We start from the raw sequence: 18,856 nt of genomic DNA on the forward strand, positions 1-18,856 counted from the left end.
CCCTGCCCCTGCGGCAGCACAGCTCTGAGCCGTGGGGACCGCTGGGGGGGGGTCCCGCTGTATCGGGCCGGTCCCAGCCAGGCGTGCGCAGCTCTGACGGACCCTGCTGTCCGCCCGCCATTCCCTCTGATGCTCCTCTCCAGACACAGCTGGGTGAGCTCCTCCAGTCAGGACAGGAGGCTCTTCTGTACACAGAGGGGGGCGGGGGTGGGGAACAAGCTGCCCAGCCCTGTGGTTGAAGCCGATACCCTGGCTTCTCTCCAGACACAGCTGGGTGAGCTCCTCCAGTCAGGACAGGAGGCTCTACTGTACACAGAGGGGGGTGGGGGTGGGGAACAGGCTGCCCAGCCCTGTGGTTGAAGCCGATACCCTGGCTTCTCTCCAGACACAGCTGGGTGAGCTCCTCCAGTCAGGACAGGGGGCTCTTCTGTACACAGAGGGTGGTGGGGGTGGGGAACAAGCTGCCCAGCCCTGTGGTTGAAGCCGATACCCTGGCTTCTCTCACACAGACACAGCTGGGTGAGCTCCTCCAGTCAGGACAGGAGGCTCTTCTGTACACAGAGAGTGGCGGGGGTGTGATGTGCGTCCTTACCTATCCACCTGTCGTTCCCGTACCAGGACAGATTCCCCTTGGTGCTGTCGTAGTACCCAATCTTCTTATAGCTCCCCCCTGGGGACACAAACGCACACATGAGGACTCCCTGTATGAAGAGTGTGTGAAAAGTCACACCAGACTCCCACATAAAACAGTGTGAACAGTGTGTAAAGAGACTCACACCAGATTTCCATATAAAACAGTGTGAACAGTGTGTAAAGAGACTCACACCAGATTTCCATATAAAACAGTGTGAACAGTTTGTAAAGAGAGTCACACCAGATTCCTATATAAAACAGTGTGAACGGTGTGTAAAGAGAGTCACACCAGATTCCCACATAAAACAGTGTGAACAGTTTGGAAAGAGAGTCACACCAGATTCCCATATAAAACAGTGTGAACAGTGTGTAAAGAGAGTGACACCAGATTCTGCTATAATAGCCTGGGAGACATATAGAAGAGCAGAACAATTTTCTCACCCTGGAGCTGCTCAATGAGAGTCCAGGCCATTCGAGACCCCTGAGCATCAAAGACGACATGACCCTGGTAGAGAGAAGGAGGAAGAGGTGAAGACAGTCTCTCTCTCAGTGCAGTGTTCATGTACTGGAGTGTCCAGTCAGTGTGTCTGTGTGAACCCCTCTCTCACTCAGTGCAGTGTTCATGTACTGGAGTGTCCAGTCAGGGTGTCTGTGTGAACCCCTCTCTCTCTCAGTGCAGTGTTCATGTACTGGAGTGTCCAGTCAGGGTGTGTGTGTGAACCCCTCTCTCTCTCAGTGCAGTGTTCATGTACTGGAGTGTCCAGTCAGCGTGTCTGTGTGAACCCCTCTCTCTCTCAGTGCAGTGTTCATGTACTGGAGTGTCCAGTCAGTGTGTCTGTGTGAACCCCTCTCTCTCTCAGTGCAGTGTTCATGTACTGGAGTGTCCAGTCAGTGTGTCTGTGTGAACCCCTCTCTCTCTCAGTGCAGTGTTCATGTACTGTCCAGTCAGTGTGTCTGTATGAACCCCTCTCTCTCTCAGTGCAGTGTTCATGTACTGGAGTGTCCAGTCAGGGTGTGTGTATGAACCCCTCTCTCTCTCAGTGCAGTGTTCATGTACTGGAGTGTCCAGTCAGTGTGTCTGTGTGAACCCCTCTCTCTCTCAGTGCAGTGTTCATGTACTGGAGTGTCCAGTCAGTGTGTGTGTGTGAACCCCTCTCTCTCTCAGTGCAGTGTTCATGTACTGGAGTGTCCAGTCAGTGTGTCTGTATGAACCCCTCTCTCTCTCAGTGCAGTGTTCATGTACTGGAGTGTCCAGTCAGTGTGTGTGTATGAACCCCTCTCTCTCTCAGTGCAGTGTTCATGTCCTGGAGTGTCCAGTCAGTGTGTGTGTGAACCCCTCTCTCTCTCAGTGCAGTGTTCATGTCCTGGAGTGTCCAGTCAGTGTGTGTGTATGAACCCCTCTCTCTCTCAGTGCAGTGTTCATGTACTGGAGTGTCCAGTCAGTGTGTCTGTGTGAACCCCTCTCTCTCTCAGTGCAGTGTTCATGTACTGGAGTGTCCAGTCAGTGTGTCTGTGTGAACCCCTCTCTCTCTCAGTGCAGTGTTCATGTCCTGGAGTGTCCAGTCAGTGCCCAGTCCTCTCACTGACCGACACGCCGTCGAAGGAGGAGGAGTTCATGGCCTTGTAGAGCTCCCCGGTGACGTTCCTGTTGTTGTAGTTGAAGTCCTCCAGCCGCAGGCCCTTCCTGGCCAGGGCGCCGGCCGTCTTGTTGAGCGCCAGCGCCAGGGCCCAGATGGCGTCGTAGGCCAGCGGCGCCTCCTGGAAGCCGCCCGTCTCCTCGGGGTTCATCCCACCCAGCCGGGTCATCAGCTTCTCCAGGAACTCCTGAGAGGTCTGAGGGCCGAGGAGCAGAGAGGTGCATCACTGCACTGGCCTGGACATCACTGCAATACACTGCACATCGCTGCACAGGCCTGGCCTGGACATCACTGCAATACACTGCACATCGCTGCACTGGCCTGGACATCACTGCAATACACTGCACATCACTGCACTGGCCTGGCCATCACTGCAATACACTGCACATCACTGCACTGGCCTGGCCTGGCCATCACTGCAATACACTGCACATCACTGCACTGGCCTGGCCATCACTGCAATACACTGCACATCACTGCACTGGCCTGGCCTGGACATCACTGCAATACACTGCACATCACTGCACTGGCCTGGACATCACTGCAATACACTGCACATCACTGCACTGGCCTGGCCTGGACATCACTGCAATACACTGCACATCACTGCACTGGCCTGGACATCACTGCAATACACTGCACTGGCCTGGACATCACTGCACTGGCCTGGCCATCACTGCAATACACTGCACATCACTGCACTGGCCTGGCCTGGACATCACTGCAATACACTGCACATCACTGCACTGGCCTGGCCTGGACATCACTGCAATACACTGCACATCACTGCACTGGCCTGGACATCACTGCAATACACTGCACTGGCCTGGACATCACTGCAATACACTGCACATCACTGCACTGGCCTGGACATCACTGCAATACACTGCACTGGCCTGGACATCACTGCAATACACTGCACATCACTGCACTGGCCTGGACATCACTGCACTGGCCTGGACATCACTGCAATACACTGCACATCACTGCAACATACTGCACATCACTGCAATATACTGGACATCCCTGCAACATATTGGACATCACTGCACTGGTCTGGACATCACTCCAGTATACTGCACATCACTGCAATATACTGTACATCACTGCAATACACTGCACATCAGTATACCTGTCTGTCAGCCCCTGTGCTGGTCAGTATACCTGTCTGTCGGCCCCTGTGCTGGTCAGTATACCTGCCTGTCAGCCCCTGTGCTGGTCAGTATACCTGTCTGTCCTTCCCTGTGCTGGTCAGTATACCTGTCTGTCAGCCCCTGTGGTGGTCAGTATACCTGTCTGTCGGCCCCTGTGCTGGTCAGTATACCTGCCTGTCAGCCCCTGTGCTGGTCAGTATACCTGTCTGTCCTTCCCTGTGCTGGTCAGTATACCTGTCTGTCAGCCCCTGTGCTGGTCAGTATACCTGTCTGTCGGCCCCTGTGTACAAACCAGATTAGAAGCCCCTTTGACGGTCTCGGGGTTCAGCATGACGATCTCCGTGGTGACGTGCCCCTCCACAGCCTCGGTCATGTTCTCCACTGTGCAGTTGATGGATGGGTCCTTGATCTTAAACCAGTTGTCGGCGTACCAGCCAATCAGGAACCAGACGTACTTCTTACCATAGAGCTTCTCCTTAAACACCTGGGAGACAGAGAGAGAGGGGTTCATGCAGACACTCCAGTACACTAACACTGCACTGAGAGAGAGAGGGGTTCATACAGACACACTGACTGGACACTCTAGTACATGAACACTGCACTGAGAGAGAGAGGGGTTCATACAGACACACTGACTGGACACTCCAGTACATGAACACTGCACTGAGAGAGAGAGGGGTTCATACACACACACTGACTGGACACTCCAGTACATGAACACTGCACTGAGAGAGAGAGGGGTTCATACACACACACTGACTGGACACTTCAGGACATGAACACTGCACTGAGAGAGAGAGGGGTTCATACACACACACTGACTGGACACTCCAGTACATGAACACTGCACTGAGAGAGAGAGGGGTTCATACACACACACTGACTGGACACTCCAGTACATGAACACTGCACTGAGAGAGAGAGGGGTTCATACAGACACCCTGACTGGACACTCCAGGACATGAACACTGCACTGAGAGAGGGAGGGGTTCATACAGACACACTGGGTTACAAGCACACACACAGCTCTTGGTCTCACCTCACAGAACACTTTCCGCGCCTCGGTTTCGTAGAACAGGCCCACGATGATCCGGGCATCCTGACGCTGCAGAAGGAGAGAGAGAGAGGAGCTAAATTCAGCACAGGAGATCATAAACCCCACTGCACCGACACTACACCCCACTGCACTGAGAGCACACCCCACTGCACTGAGAGCACACCCCACTGCACTGACACTGCACCCCACTGCACTGAGAGCACACCCCACTGCACTGAGAGCACACCCCACTGCACTGACACTACACCCCACTGCACTGAGAGCACACCCCACTGCACTGACACTGCACCCCACTGCACTGAGAGCACACCCCACTGCACTGACACTGCACCCCACTGCACTGAGAGCACACCCCACTGCACTGACACTACACCCCACTGCACTGAGAGCACACCCCACTGCACTGACACTGCACCCCACTGCACTGAGAGCACACCCCACTGCACTGAGAGCACACCCCACTGCACTGACACTGCACCCCACTGCACTGACACTGCACCCCACTGCACCGACACTGCACCCCACTGCACTGAGAGCACACCCCACTGCACTGACACTACACCCCACTGCACTGAGAGCACACCCCACTGCACTGACACTGCACCCCACTGCACTGAGAGCACACCCCACTGCACTGACACTGCACCCCACTGCACTGAGAGCACACCCCACTGCACTGACACTACACCCCACTGCACTGAGAGCACACCCCACTGCACTGACACTGCACCCCACTGCACTGAGAGCACACCCCACTGCACTGAGAGCACACCCCACTGCACTGACACTGCACCCCACTGCACTGACACTGCACCCCACTGCACCGACACTGCACCCCACTGCACTGAGAGCACACCCCACTGCACTGACACTGCACCCCACTGCCTGAGAGCACACCCCACTGCACTGAGAGCACACCCCACTGCACTGACACCACACCCCACTGCACTGACACCACACCCCACTGCACTGACACCACACCCCACTGCACTGAGAGCACACCCCACTGCACTGAGAGCACACCCCACTGCACTGACACTACACCCCACTGCACTGAGAGCACACCCCACTGCATCGACACTGCACCCCACTGCATCGACACTGCACCCCACTGCACTGACACTGCACCCCACTGCACTGAGAGCACACCCCACTGCACTGACACTACACCCCACTGCACTGACACCCCACTGCACTGACACTACACCCCACTGCACTGAGAGCACACCCCACTGCACTGACACTACACCCCACTGCACTGACACTGCACCCCACTGCACTGACACTACACCCCACTGCACTGAGAGCACACCCCACTGCACTGAGAGCACACCCCACTGCACCGACACTACACCCCACTGCACTGAGAGCACACCCCACTGCACCGACACTGCACCCCACTGCACTGAGAGCACACCCCACTGCACCGACACTGCACCCCACTGCACTGAGAGCACACCCCACTGCACTGACACTACACCCCACTGCACTGAGAGCACACCCCACTGCACCGACACTACACCCCACTGCACTGAGAGCACACCCCACTGCACTGACACTGCACCCCACTGCCTGAGAGCACACCCCACTGCACTGAGAGCACACCCCACTGCACTGACACCACACCCCACTGCACTGACACCGCACCCCACTGCACTGACACTGCACCCCACTGCACTGAGAGCACACCCCACTGCACTGAGAGCACACCCCACTGCACTGACACTACACCCCACTGCACTGACACTACACCCCACTGCACTGACACTGCACCCCACTGCACTGAGAGCACACCCCACTGCACTGACACTACACCCCACTGCACTGACACTGCACCCCACTGCACTGACACTGCACCCCACTGCACTGAAAGCACACCCCACTGCACTGACACTACACCCCACTGCACTGAGAGCACACCCCACTGCACTGACACTACACCCCACTGCACTGAGAGCACACCCCACTGCACTGACACTGCACCCCACTGCACTGAGAGCACACCCCACTGCACTGACACTACACCCCACTGCACTGACACTGCACCCCACTGCACTGAGAGCACACCCCACTGCACTGACACTACACCCCACTGCACTGACACTGCACCCCACTGCACTGAGAGCACACTCCACTGCACTGACACTGCACCCCACTGCACTGACACTGCACCCCACTGCACTGACACTGCACCCCACTGCACTGAGAGCACACCCCACTGCACCGTCACTGCACCCCACTGCACTGACACTACACCCCACTGCACTGACACTGCACCCCACTGCACTGAGAGCACACCCCACTGCACTGACACTACACCCCACTGCACTGACACTGCACCCCACTGCACTGAGAGCACACTCCACTGCACCGTCACTGCACCCCACTGCACTGACACTACACCCCACTGCACTGACACTGCACCCCACTGCACTGAGAGCACACCCCACTGCACTGACACTACACCCCACTGCACTGACACTACACCCCACTGCACTGAGAGCACACCCCACTGCACTGACACTACACCCCACTGCACTGACACTGCACCCCACTGCACTGAGAGCACACCCCACTGCACTGAGAGCACACCCCACTGCACTGACACTACACCCCACTGCACTGAGAGCACACCCCACTGCACTGACACTGCACCCCACTGCACTGAGAGCACACCCCACTGCACTGAGAGCACACCCCACTGCACTGAGAGCACACCCCACTGCACCGACACTGCTGGGGCTCAGGGGGGTCAGGTACTGTACCTTGAGGTTCTTCACCGCCACCGCTGGGTCAGACAGGAAGCTCTGTCTCACACTGATCTCAATCCCAGCCTCCTTCACTCTCTGCTCCAGGTCATCCAGAGTCTGAGACACAGGGAGACAGACAGGGTGAATGTGAGGACACACTGACAGGGAGAGAGAGACAGGAGAGACAGACACGCTGACACAGAGAGAGAGAGAGACAGGAGAGGCAGACACGCTGACACAGAGAGAGAGAGAGACAGGAGGGACAGACACGCTGACACAGAGAGAGAGAGAGAGACAGGAGGGACAGACACGCTGACACAGAGAGAGAGAGAGAGACAGGAGAGGCAGACACGCTGACACAGAGAGGGAGAGAGAGACAGGAGAGGCAGACACGCTGACACAGAGAGAGAGAGACAGGAGGGACAGACACGCTGACACAGAGAGAGAGAGACAGGAGGGACAGACACGCTGACACAGAGAGAGAGACAGGAGGGACAGACTGACCGATGTGAAGACCTCGGTGGTCTGCTGGATGGTGGCGATCTTGGTCCACTTCCACTTCTTGAAGAGCTGCACGCGGGTGGGGTTGTGCAGCGTGGCGCTGGGGTGAGTGCGGAAGAAGGTGGGGAAGCGCTGGCGATTGGACAGGGCGGGAGAGCTGGAGCCGTAGGACAGCTGGACAGGGACAGGGACAGGGACAGGGACAGGGACAGGGAGAGAGCAGAGAGCAGAGAGGGGAGGGAGAGGGACAGAGATAGAGGGACAGGGAGAGAGCAGAGAGAGGGGGGAGAGGGACAGGGAGAGAGCAGAGAGAGAGAGAGAGGGACAGGGAGAGAGAGAGAGACAGGCATGGGGAGAGAGAGAGGAGGGAGAGAGAGAGACAGGGAAAGAGAGAGACGGAGAGAGAGAGACAGGGAAAGAGAGCAGAGAGAGAGAAAAGGCAGGGAGGTTAGTGTGTAAGTGTATCACTAGTGTATCAGTCTGTGTCAGTGTGTGAGTGAATCAGGGTGTCAGTCAGTGTGTGGGTGAATCAGGGTGTCAGTGTGTGTGTGGGTGAATCAGGGTGTCAGTGTGTGTGTGGGTGAATCAGGGTGTCAGTCAGTGTGTGGGTGAATCAGGGTGTCAGTGTGTGTGTGGGTGAATCAGGGTGTCAGTCAGTGTGTGGGTGAATCAGGGTGTCAGTCAGTGTGTGGGTGAATCAGGGTGTCAGTCAGTGTGTGGGTGAATCAGGGTGTCAGTGTGTGTGTGGGTGAATCAGGGTGTCAGTCAGTGTGTGGGTGAATCAGGGTGTCAGTCAGTGTGTGGGTGAATCAGGGTGTCAGTGTGTGTGTGGGTGAATCAGGGTGTCAGTCAGTGTGTGGGTGAATCAGGGTGTCAGTGTGTGTGTGGGTGAATCAGGGTGTCAGTCAGTGTGTGGGTGAATCAGGGTGTCAGTCAGTGTGTGTGGGTGAATCAGGGTGTCAGTCAGTGTGTGAGTGAATCAGGGTGTCAGTGTGTGGGTGAATCAGGGTGTCAGTCAGTGTGTGAGTGAATCAGGGTGTCAGTGTGTGAGTGAATCAGGGTGTCAGTCAGTGTGTGGGTGAATCAGGGTGTCAGTCAGTGTGTGGGTGAATCAGGGTGTCAGTGTGTGGGTGAATCAGGGTGTCAGTCAGTGTGTGAGTGAATCAGGGTGTCAGTGTGTGGGTGAATCAGGGTGTCAGTCAGTGTGTGAGTGAATCAGGGTGTCAGTGTGTGAGTGAATCAGGGTGTCAGTCAGTGTGTGGGTGAATCAGGGTGTCAGTCAGTGTGTGGGTGAATCAGGGTGTCAGTCAGTGTGTGAGTGAATCAGGGTGTCAGTGTGTGAGTGAATCTCATCACCCATGGGGAGGGCACAAGCTGATTAATTAACTGATTAATCAAGTGATCAGTCGAGGCCAAGAGAGATGCTGGTCTCATCAGCAGCACTGAGCATCGGGGCTGGGCGAGACGCTTTCTGAAGACCGAGGTGGTCAGCACTGCAGGAGGACATCCGGCTGTCCACCTTGTGTCCAGCCCACTCACCACGATGAGGTTCCACATCCGGGCCGCCTCGGCCACCAGCGTGGACACCGAGCTGCATCCGGGCATCAGCACGATCTTGATGGGCTCAGTGTACAGCAGGTCATACAGGAGCTTGGTGGCCTCACCTGGGTCACACTGAGGGAGAGAGAGAGAGGGGTTCACACACACACCCTGACTGGACACTCCAGGACATGAACACTGCACTGAGAGAGAGAGGGGTTCATACACACACACTGACTGGACACTCCAGTACATGAACACTGCACTGAGAGAGAGAGAGAGGGGTTCACACACACACCCTGACTGGACACTCCAGTACATGAACACTGCACTGAGAGAGAGGGGGGTTCATACAGACACACTGACTGGACACTCCAGTACATGAACACTGCACTGAGAGAGAGAGGGGTTCATACAGACACACTGACTGGACACTCCAGTACATGAACACTACACTGAGAGAGAGAGGGGTTCATACAGACACACTGACTGGACACTCCAGTACATGAACACTGCACTGAGAGAGAGAGGGGTTCACACAGACACACTGACTGGACACTCCAGTACATGAACACTGCACTGAGAGAGAGGGGGGTACATACAGACACACTGACTGGACACTCCAGTACATGAACACTGCACTGAGAGAGAGAGGGGTTCATACAGACACACTGACTGGACACTCCAGTACATGAACACTGCACTGAGAGAGAGGGGTTCATACAGACACACTGACTGGACACTCCAGTACATGAACACTGCACTGAGAGAGAGGGGTTCATACACACACACTGACTGGACACTCCAGTACATGAACACTGCACTGAGAGAGAGAGGGGTTCATACAGACACACTGACTGGACACTCCAGTACATGAACACTGCACTGAGAGAGAGAGGGGTTCACACAGACACACTGACTGGACACTCCAGTACATGAACACTGCACTGAGAGAGAGAGGGGTTCATACAGACACACTGACTGGACACTCCAGGACATGAACACTGCACTGAGAGAGAGAGGGGTTCACACAGACACAATCTGGCATTCTGCTACATCAAAGCTATTTTCCTCCCGCGTTTTAAAAACCCCTGGTGAAGACCTCTTGAAGAGAGAAGCCTACCGGAGGAGATTCTGAGTGACGGAACTGGGGCGGGCAGGCAGACAGGGGGAGGATCGGTGTCACTCCCTCTGCCTCTCTCGCCCCCTTCCCCAGCTCCCTGTCTCCTTCACGCCCGGCTGACCCCCTCCCCCACACTCTGCTCAACTGGTAACCTGCCTCCCTCGGGCTCTGAGTCACTGTCAGCCTGTCTCACTCTCTCTCTTCTCCGATACCAGCCTGTCTCACTCTCTCTCTTCTCCGATACCAGCCTGTCTCACCCCCTCTCTTCTCCGATACCAGCCTGTCTCACCCCCTCTCTTCTCCAATACCAGCCTGTCTCACCCCCTCTCTTCTCCAATACCAGCCTGTCTCACCCCCTCTCTTCACCAATACCAGCCTGTCTCACTCTCTCTCTTCTCCAATACCAGCCTGTCTCACTCTCTCTTCTCCGATACCAGCCTGTCTCACTCTCTCTCTTCTCCGATACCAGCCTGTCTCACTCTCTCTTCTCCGATACCAGCCTATCTCACTCCCTCTCTTCACCAATACCAGCCTATCTCACTCCCTCTCTTCTCCGATACCAGCCTGTCTCATTCCCTCTCTTCTCCGATACCAGCCTGTCTCACTCCCTCTGTTCTCCAATACCAGCCTGTCTCATTCCCTCTCTTCTCCAATACCAGGCTGTCTCACTCCCTCTGTTCTCCAATACCAGGCTGTCTCACTCCCTCTGTTCTCTGATACCAGCCTGTCTCACTCCCTCTCTTCTCCGATACCAGCCTGTCTCACCCCATCTCTTCTCCGATACCAGCCTGTCTCACTCCCTCTCTTCTCCGATACCAGCCTGTCTCACCCCCTCTTCTCCAATACCAGCCTGTCTCACTCCCTCTCTTCACCAATATTAACCTGTCTCACCATCGCTCTGTTCCAATATTAACCCGTCTCACCCTCGCTCCGTTCCAATATTAACCCGTCTCACCCTCGCTCCGGTCCAATGTTAACCCGTCTCACCCTCGCTCCGGTCCAATATTAACCCGTCTCACCCTCGCTCTGGTCCCCTCTCTCTCCATCACTGCGCTCCTCTCTCTCTCTCGGTGAAATGTCAGAGTGAATTATTTATCAAAGCCCGCACAGCCCGTTTCTGCGGTTGCCCCGGCAACGCTGGCGGTGATGAGCCCAGAGACACTGAGAGGATTAAGCTGAGAGAGAGGCTGTGTCTGTGTGCGCATCACCGACAGCACACACCCTGGGGACACAACGTCCTCCTCCTCATCCTCATCCTCCTCAGCCCCGTCAGAACACAAGGTACAGGTTACAGGTCAGGGCAATCCTACGGCCCATCCAGACTGTGTGGTAGTTAGTTCATCTGAGGAGCTCGTCCCCCCTCTGTGTACAGAAGAGCCCCCTGTCCTGACTGGAGGAGCTCACCCAGCTGTGTCTGGAGAGAAGCCAGGATATCGGCTTCAACCACAGGGCTGGGCAGCCTGTTCCCCACCCCCACCCCCCTCTGTGTACAGAAGAGCCTCCTGTCCTGACTGGAGGAGCTCACCCAGCTGTGTCTGGAGAGAGGTACCTACAGTACCTGTGCTTGAAGTCCAGCCCTAGCTGTGCACAGTACAGTACTGCGGTATCTGACAGTGCGATACCGCGGTATCGAGACAGGACAGTACTGCGATATCTGACAGTGCGATACCGCGGTATCGAGACAGGACAGTACCGCGGTCTCTGACAGTGCGATACCGCGGTATCGAGACAGGACAGTACCGCGGTCTCTGACAGTGCGATACCGCGGTATCGAGACAGGACAGCACCGCGGTCTCTGACAGTGCGATACCGCGGTATCCAGACAGGACAGTACTGCGGTCTCTGACAGTGTGATACCGCGGTATCGAGACAGGACAGTACCGCGGTATCGAGACAGGACAGTACTGCGGTCTCTGACAGTGTGATACCGCGGTAACGAGACAGTACAGTACTATGGTATCTGACAGTGTGATACCGCGGTATCTAGACAGGACAGTACTGCGGTCTCTGACAGTGCGATACCGCGGTATCGAGACAGGACAGTACTGCGGTCTCCGACAGTCCGATACCACAGTATCGAGACAGGACAGTACTGCGGTATCTGACAGTGCGATACCGCGGTATCGAGACAGGACAGTACTGCGGTCTCTGACAGTGCGATACCGCGGTATCGAGACAGGACAGTACCGCGGTCTCTGACAGAGCGATACCGCGGTATCGAGACAGGACAGTACTGCGGTCTCTGACAGTGCGATACCGCGGTATCGAGACAGGACAGTACTGCGGTATCTGACAGTGCGATACCGCGGTATCGAGACAGGACAGTACCGCGGTCTCTGACAGAGCGATACCGCGGTATCTAGACAGGACAGTACTATGGTATCTGACAGTGCGATACCGCGGTATCCAGACAGGACAGCACCGCGGTCTCTGACAGTGCGATACCGCGGTATCGAGACAGGACAGTACCGCGGTATCGAGACAGGACAGTACTGCGGTCTCTGACAGTGTGATACCGCGGTATCGAGACAGTACAGTACTATGGTATCTGACAGTGCGATACCGCGGTATCCAGACAGGACAGTACTGCGGTCTCTGACAGTGTGATACCGCGGTATCGAGACAGGACAGTACCGCGGTATCGAGACAGGACAGTACTGCGATATCTGACAGTGCGATACCGCGGTATCGAGACAGGACAGTACCGCGGTCTCTGACAGTGCGATACCGCGGTATCGAGACAGGACAGTACCGCGGTCTCTGACAGAGCGATACCGCGGTATCGAGACAGGACAGTACCGCGGTCTCTGACAGTGCGATACTGCGGTATCGAGACAGGACAGCACCGCGGTCTCTGACAGTGCGATACCGCGGTATCCAGACAGGACAGTACTGCGGTCTCTGACAGTGTGATACCGCGGTATCGAGACAGGACAGTACCGCGGTATCGAGACAGGACAGTACCGCGGTCTCTGACAGTGTGATACCGCGGTATCGAGACAGGACAGTACTGCGGTCTCTGACAGTGTGATACCGCGGTATCTAGACAGGACAGTACTGCGGTCTCTGACAGTGCGATACCGCGGTATCGAGACAGGACAGTACTGCGGTCTCCGACAGTGCGATACCACGGTATCGAGACAGGACAGTACCGCGGTCTCTGACAGTGCGATACCGCGGTATCGAGACAGGACAGTACTGCGGTCTCTGACAGTGCGATACCGCAGTATCGAGACAGGACAGTACTGCGGTCTCTGACAGTGCGATACCGCGGTATCGAGACAGGACAGTACCGCGGTATCGAGACAGGACAGTACTATGGTATCTGACAGTGTGATACCGCGGTATCGAGACAGGACAGTACCGCGGTCTCTGACAGTGCGATACCGCGGTATCGAGACAGGACAGTACCGCGGTATCTGACAGTGCGATACCGCGGTATCCAGACAGGACAGTACTGCGGTCTCTGACAGTGCGATACCGCGGTATCGAGACAGGACAGTACTGCGGTCTCTGAGTGTGATACCGCGGTATCGAGACAGGACAGTACTGCGGTATCTGACAGTGCGATACCGCGGTATCGAGACAGGACAGTACTGCGGTCTCTGACAGTGTGATACCGCGGTATCGAGACAGGACAGTACCGCGGTATCGAGACAGGACACTACTGCGGTCTCTGACAGTGTGATACCGCGGTATCGAGACAGGACAGTTCTGCGGTCTCTGAGTGTGATACCGCGGTATCGAGACAGGACAGTACCGCGGTATCCAGACAGGACAGTAATGCGGTCTCTGACAGTGCGATACCGCGGTATCGAGACAGGACAGTACTGCGGTCTCTGACAGTGCGACACCACGGTATCGAGACAGGACAGTACTGCGGTCTCTGACAGTGTGATACCGCGGTATCGAGACAGGACAGTACTGCGGTCTCTGACAGTGCGATACCGCGGTATCGAGACAGGACAGTACTGCGGTCTCTGACAGTGCGATACCACGGTATCGAGACAGGACAGTACTGCGGTCTCTGACAGTGCGATACCGCAGCATCGAGACAGGACAGTACTGTGGTATTGAGACAGGACAGTACCGCGGTATCCAGACAGGACAGTACCGCGGTCTCTGACAGTGCGATACCGCGGTATCGAGACAGGACAGTACTGCGGTCTCCGACAGTGCGATACCACGGTATCGAGACAGGACAGTACTGCGGTCTCTGACAGTGCGATACCGCGGTATCGAGACAGGACAGTACTGCGGTCTCTGACAGTGCGATACCGCCGTATCGAGACAGGACAGTACTGCGGTCTCTGACAGTGCGATACCGCGGCATCGAGACAGGACAGTACTGCGGTCTCTGACAGTGCGATACCGCAGCATCGAGACAGGACAGTACTGCGGTCTCTGACAGTGCGATACCGCGGTATCGAGACAGGACAGTACTGCGGTCTCTGACAGTGCGATACCGCGGTATCGAGACAGGACAGTACTGCGGTCTCTGACAGTGCGATACCGCGGTATCGAGACAGGACAGTACTGCGGTCTCTGACAGTGCGATACCGCGGTATCGAGACAGGACAGTACTGCGGTCTCTGACAGTGCGATACCGCGGTATCGAGACAGGACAGTACTGCGGTCTCTGACAGTGCGATACCGCGGTATCGAGACAGGACAGTACTGCGGTCTCTGACAGTGCGATACCACGGTATCGAGACAGGACAGTACTGCGGTCTCTGACAGTGTGATACCGCGGTATCGAGACAGGACAGTACTGCGGTCTCTGACAGTGCGATACCGCGGTATCGAGACAGGACAGTACTGCGGTATCGAGACAGGACAGTACTGTGGTATCGAGACAGGACAGTACTGCGGTCTCTGACAGTGTGATACCGCGGTATCGAGACAGGACAGTACTGCGGTCTCTGACAGTGCGATACCGCGGTATCCAGACAGGACAGTAATGCGGTCTCTGACAGTGCGATACCGCGGTATCGAGACAGGACAGTACTGCGGTCTCTGACAGTGCGATACCACGGTATCGAGACAGGACAGTACTGCGGTCTCTGACAGTGCGATACCGCGGTATCGAGACAGGACAGTACTGCGGTCTCTGACAGTGCGATACCGCGGTATCGAGACAGGACAGTACTGCGGTCTCTGACAGTGCGATACCGCGGTATCGAGACAGGACAGTACTGTGCCGAACCATCATCATCACCTCAGTGCCTGCCCTTCCTGCAGGAGCCCAGTTCCTGTCACAGACACGCAGAACCCGTCTCAGACTGGGGACCAGCGACCTCCCCACTCCCACTCGCGACACAGAGGGGAGGGAAAAAAAACCCGGCCACGGTATCCCCCCCAAACCACCCCACCCCCTTCCCCACTTGGGGGGGGCGCCTCCGGCATTTTCATTTCGCGTTAAAAAAAAAAAAAAAAGTTCGTTTATTTTTTTTTAACAAATGTCTTCTGCACCCGTCCCGTCGGGCCCCGCGGGGCGGGGGGGTTCCGGGCGCTCGAGCCGCCCCCTCGCCATGGCAACGGAGAAGGAAGCGAAGCGCCGCCGCCGCATCAACACCAACAACAACAACAACAACACAATCACGACAACCCCTCACAATACACACTCCACAGCGCGCCCCCCACACACCCACACCCACACCCACCTTGCTGTCGTGGTAGATGAGCTTGAGTTCGTAGTCGGGCAGGATGTCGGGGCGGCTGTTGACCAGCTCCAGCGCCATCTGCGCGGCCGGCAGGCAGGCCTGTCCGCCCGGCCAGCCGCCGCTCATGGGGAACAGAGCGCCGATGTACAGCATCTTCTTCCCTGCGGCCGGGCCCGCCAGCAGCAGCAGCAGGAGGAGGAGGAGGAGAGGAGAGGGGGAGAGACCGGGCGTGAGCCGCCGGCCCGGACACCAGCAGAGGCAGCGCCCGCCGAGCCGCGCCGGCATCCCGGCCGGAGGGGGGGGGACCCCGCTGGACACGGGGGTGTCTCTGAGGGGGTTACAGTCGCCGAGAGAGAGAGAGAGAGAGAGACACTCTCGGCCCCGTTGGTGGTTCCCCGAAAACCCCCCGAGCCGAATGGAAGCGGGACCGAACCGGACCGGACCGGACCAATCGGAATCGGGTCCGAGGACGGACGGACGGACGGACGCGGCCCGGTCAGGCGACAGGAAGACGGAGGAGGAGGAGGAGGAGGAAGAGGAGGAGGACAGGAGTGGCGGCGGCGGTGGTGCTGGCGGCCGCAGCGGGGGATGAAGAGGGACGCGTGTCGGAGAGGTTCCGGTCCGGTCCGCGGCGATGACGACCCGTGGGCTGCCGGTCCGGTCGCGTCCAAGCGCTCTCTCTCTCTCTCCTCCTCTCCCGGCGATCTCCGAGGAGGAGGAGGAGGAGGAAGGGGGCGCTAATTAACTCGGGGGTTAATTGGTAACGGAAAAGCAGCGCCGCTCTCCTCGGGCCCCGTCCCCCGGACACACCGTCCCTGTCCGCCGGCCGATGTATCGATCAGGGGTGTCGATCGCTCGATCGACTGGCCCGGCCTGCAGCAGGTGTGTGTGTGTGTGTGTGTGTGTGTGTGTGTGTGTGTGTGTGTGTGGGGGGGGTGTTCTCGTCTCGTCTAAAGCCTCGCGCCCCGCCGGCCTCCGTCGTCCCCCCGGCGCAGCGCGCGAGCCGAGCAGGCGCCCGCCGCCGCACGGGCGGGCATCTCGCGCCGCTCCACCGGTCGCGTCCCGCGCTGTCCCTCGCGCCCGGCCCGCGCGTGTGTGTGTGTATGTGTGTGTGAGAGAGAGCGAGAGCGAGAGGTGCTGGCGCGCGCGAGTGGCGTGGGTCTCTCCGGTACGACGCGGAGAGGAGGAGGAAGAGAGGAAGAGGAGGAGAGGAGGGTCGGTAAACGAGCCCCGTCGCCGCTCCCGCAGAGGAAGTCTTCGCCCGGAGAGCGAGCCCCGCAGACGAGCTCCGACGCGCGACTGAGCCTGCCGACACACCGCGGGAACAGAGGCTGCCGCGCGCGCGCGCACGCGCACACACACACGCACGCGCGGGCTCTCTCTCGCGCCGGCTTGAGCGGCAGCGGGGTGGGAGCAGCCCACCGCTCGCTCGCGCGCACACACACACACCCCCCCCCAATCATCCTGAAACGCTGCTCGAGAACCGATCCCCCCCCCTCCTCTGTCTCCGGGAGGGTAACCCACTCGTGATCTCGCCCCGCAGCCGGAGAAACCGGCATGAGACCCGACCGGAGCAGTGCCCCACGGAGAGGAGAGAGAGAGGGGAGAGAGAGGAGAGAGATACAGGAGAGAGAGAGGGGAGATACAGGGGAGAGAGATCATGCTAATAAAGCACCTTGAATTGAATTGAGAGAGAGAGAGGGGATACAGGAGAGAGAGGGGAGAGATACAGGAGATACAGGAGAGAGAGAGGAGAGAGATACAGGAGAGAGAGGAGAGAGATACAGGAGAGAGAGGAGAGAGATACAGGAGAGAGAGGAGAGAGAGGAGAGAGATACAGGAGGGAGAGAGGGGAGAGAGAGGAGAGATACAGGAGAGAGGAGAGAGAGGAGAGATACAGGAGAGAGAGGAGAGAGAGAGAGGGGAGATACAGGAGAGAGAGGGGAGAGAGAGGAGAGATACAGGAGAGAGAGGAGAGAGAGAGGGGAGATACAGGGGAGAGAGAGGAGAGATACAGGAGAGAGAGGAGAGAGAGGGGAGATACAGGAGAGAGAGGAGAGATACAGGAGAGAGATTGAATTGATACAGGAGAGGGAGAGAGAGAGAGAGGGGAGAGAAATACAGGAGGGAGAGGAGAGATACAGGAGAGAGAGAGGAGCGATATACAGTAGGAGACAGAGGAGAGAGGGGAGAGATACAAGAGAGAGGGGAGGGAGAGAGAGGAGAGAGATACAGGAGAGAGAGAGGGGAGAGAGAGGAGAGAGATACAGGAGAGAGAGAGGGGAGAGAGAGGAGAGAGATACAGGAGAGAGAGAGGGGAGAGAGAGGAGAGATACAGGAGAGAGAGAGGAGCGATATATGAGACAGAGGAGAGAGAGGAGAGAGACAGGAGAGAGAGGAGAGAGACAGGAGAGAGAGGAGAGAGAGGAGAGAGAAAGGAGATACAGTAGAGAGAGGAGAGAGAGAGGAGATACAGTAGAGAGACAGGAGAGAGGAGAGAGAGAGAGGGGAGGAGGGGGTTTCTCTCTCCTCTACAGAAGCTGTTTGATATAAACACCCCTCTCTCATTTTGTATCCTCTAAATGCGTCTGTACATCTGTATCCACACACACACACCCTCTCTCCTGCCAGTCCCCCAGTGTCCACCCCAGTGTCCACACACAGTACAGAGTGTACCCCAGTGTCCACACACACAGTAGAGTGTAACCCAGTGTCCACACACAGAGTACAGAGTGTACCCACACACACAGTACAGTGTACCCCAGTGTCCACACACACACACCCTCTCTCCTGCCAGTC

The 18,856-nt window shown here is 57.1% G+C and overlaps 1 protein-coding gene across 3 annotated transcripts in view; it reads right to left on the reverse strand.

The window, feature by feature from the left end:
* gabbr1b (gamma-aminobutyric acid (GABA) B receptor, 1b) overlaps positions 1-18,856 on the reverse strand; it is a 71,847-nt gene that overhangs the window by 15,664 nt on the left and 37,327 nt on the right. For all 3 annotated transcript variants that reach the window (XM_069198742.1, XM_069198743.1, XM_069198741.1), the window contains 9 exons: positions 16,058-16,218; positions 9,272-9,406; positions 7,736-7,906; positions 7,247-7,348; positions 4,464-4,529; positions 3,717-3,908; positions 2,221-2,466; positions 1,075-1,138; positions 593-670 (listed from right to left, as the gene is read on the reverse strand). In XM_069198742.1, the coding sequence (XP_069054843.1) occupies positions 593-670; positions 1,075-1,138; positions 2,221-2,466; positions 3,717-3,908; positions 4,464-4,529; positions 7,247-7,348; positions 7,736-7,906; positions 9,272-9,406; positions 16,058-16,218 (1,215 nt within the window). The remainder of the gene's footprint in view (positions 1-592; positions 671-1,074; positions 1,139-2,220; positions 2,467-3,716; positions 3,909-4,463; positions 4,530-7,246; positions 7,349-7,735; positions 7,907-9,271; positions 9,407-16,057; positions 16,219-18,856) is intronic.

This window comes from Lepisosteus oculatus, chromosome 14 (assembly GCF_040954835.1).
Source record: "Lepisosteus oculatus isolate fLepOcu1 chromosome 14, fLepOcu1.hap2, whole genome shotgun sequence".
Taxonomy (NCBI): Eukaryota; Metazoa; Chordata; class Actinopteri; order Semionotiformes; family Lepisosteidae; genus Lepisosteus; species Lepisosteus oculatus.